The 1,100-nt window shown below is 60.6% G+C and overlaps 1 protein-coding gene across 1 annotated transcript; it reads right to left on the minus strand.

Annotated features, from left to right (window-relative positions):
* Positions 1 to 7: 7 nt before the first annotated feature.
* LOC104408643 (potassium/sodium hyperpolarization-activated cyclic nucleotide-gated channel 2-like) lies at positions 8 to 1,086 on the minus strand (the record flags this gene model as incomplete). Its single annotated transcript, XM_010018299.1, has 2 exons — positions 810 to 1,086; positions 8 to 102 (listed from the first exon to the last, which is right to left on the minus strand). Coding segments are annotated over exons 1-2 (372 nt in total), but the record flags the coding sequence as incomplete, so codon positions are not given.
* Between the last annotated feature and the right edge of the window lie 14 nt (positions 1,087 to 1,100).

Below are 1,100 nucleotides of genomic sequence, written 5' to 3' on the forward strand. Positions count from 1 at the left end.
CGAGCGCCTCGTTGAAGTTGTCCACGGAGAGGGAGTAGAGGCGGCAGTAGGTGTCTGCTCGCACGCTGGCCGTGCGCCGGCCCCGCGTCAGCAGGCAGATTTCTGCAGGGACACACGTTTGGGTGTCAGGATGATGCACCCATAGAACCATGGAATGGTTTGGGTTGAAGGGACCTTAAAGCTCCTCCAGCTCCAACCCCTGCCCCGGGCAGGGACACCTTCCACTAGAGCAGGTTGCTCCAAGCCCCTGTGTCCAACCTGACCCATCTATCCCCTTCCCAACAATGTCCCCAGATAAGGGCAGCTGGAATGGGGACAGGACCGCCTGGAGCTCCCACACCCTGCCCAGAAACAGAGCCTGACTCCTGACGAGGGACAGAGCTGGGAGCCTGGACAGCCACGCCGTGTCCGCAGCCGGGCACAGCCTTTTCCTCCCTGCCCAGGCCATGGAGACACCCCTGGCCATGGCTGCTCTGATTGTTTCTCTGCCAAACCTGTACCCTGTAAACTGGCTCAGATGCTCTGCTCTAAACCACCCTCCTCTCCGGCCAGAGCTGGGGTGATGCCCCTCTGCCCAAGCCAGACAGAATTCTGGTCCCTCTGATTCAATCCGCTGGACAAGGTACCCCATAAGAACAGGGGTAATGGACTTGTGAGCCCCAGAGCCCAGCATGAGGCGGAGGCCAAGCCTTAGGCACTGGGTAAGAGGGGACGGGCAGAGGGTGCAGCAGGAAGAAACATCAGGGATGCCCCAGCTCCTGCCCCCGGCAGCTCTTGCTCCCCCTCCAGGTCCCCCAGCCCAGCCTCACCCCCAAAGTAGGAGCCATCAGACAGCTTTGTCTCCTTGTTGCCCTTGGTGAGGATGCTGACCACCCCGTGCTGGATGAAGTACATCTTTTTGCCTACGGTGCCCTCGCGGATGATGAAGTCCCCGGGCTGGAAGACCTCGAAGCGCAGCTTGGTCAGCATGGCTGTCACAAAGTTGGGGTCCGCGTTGGCAAACAGGGGCATGTTGGCCACCAGGTTGCGACAGTTGAAGTTGATGATCTCCTGTGGGGTTGAGGAGCACGTCACCAGCAGGGACATTGCCAGCCTGGCCC

The sequence above is a fragment of the Nestor notabilis genome, unplaced genomic scaffold, assembly GCF_000696875.1.
Source record: "Nestor notabilis isolate BGI_N333 unplaced genomic scaffold, ASM69687v1 scaffold22827, whole genome shotgun sequence".
Taxonomy (NCBI): domain Eukaryota; kingdom Metazoa; phylum Chordata; class Aves; order Psittaciformes; family Psittacidae; genus Nestor; species Nestor notabilis.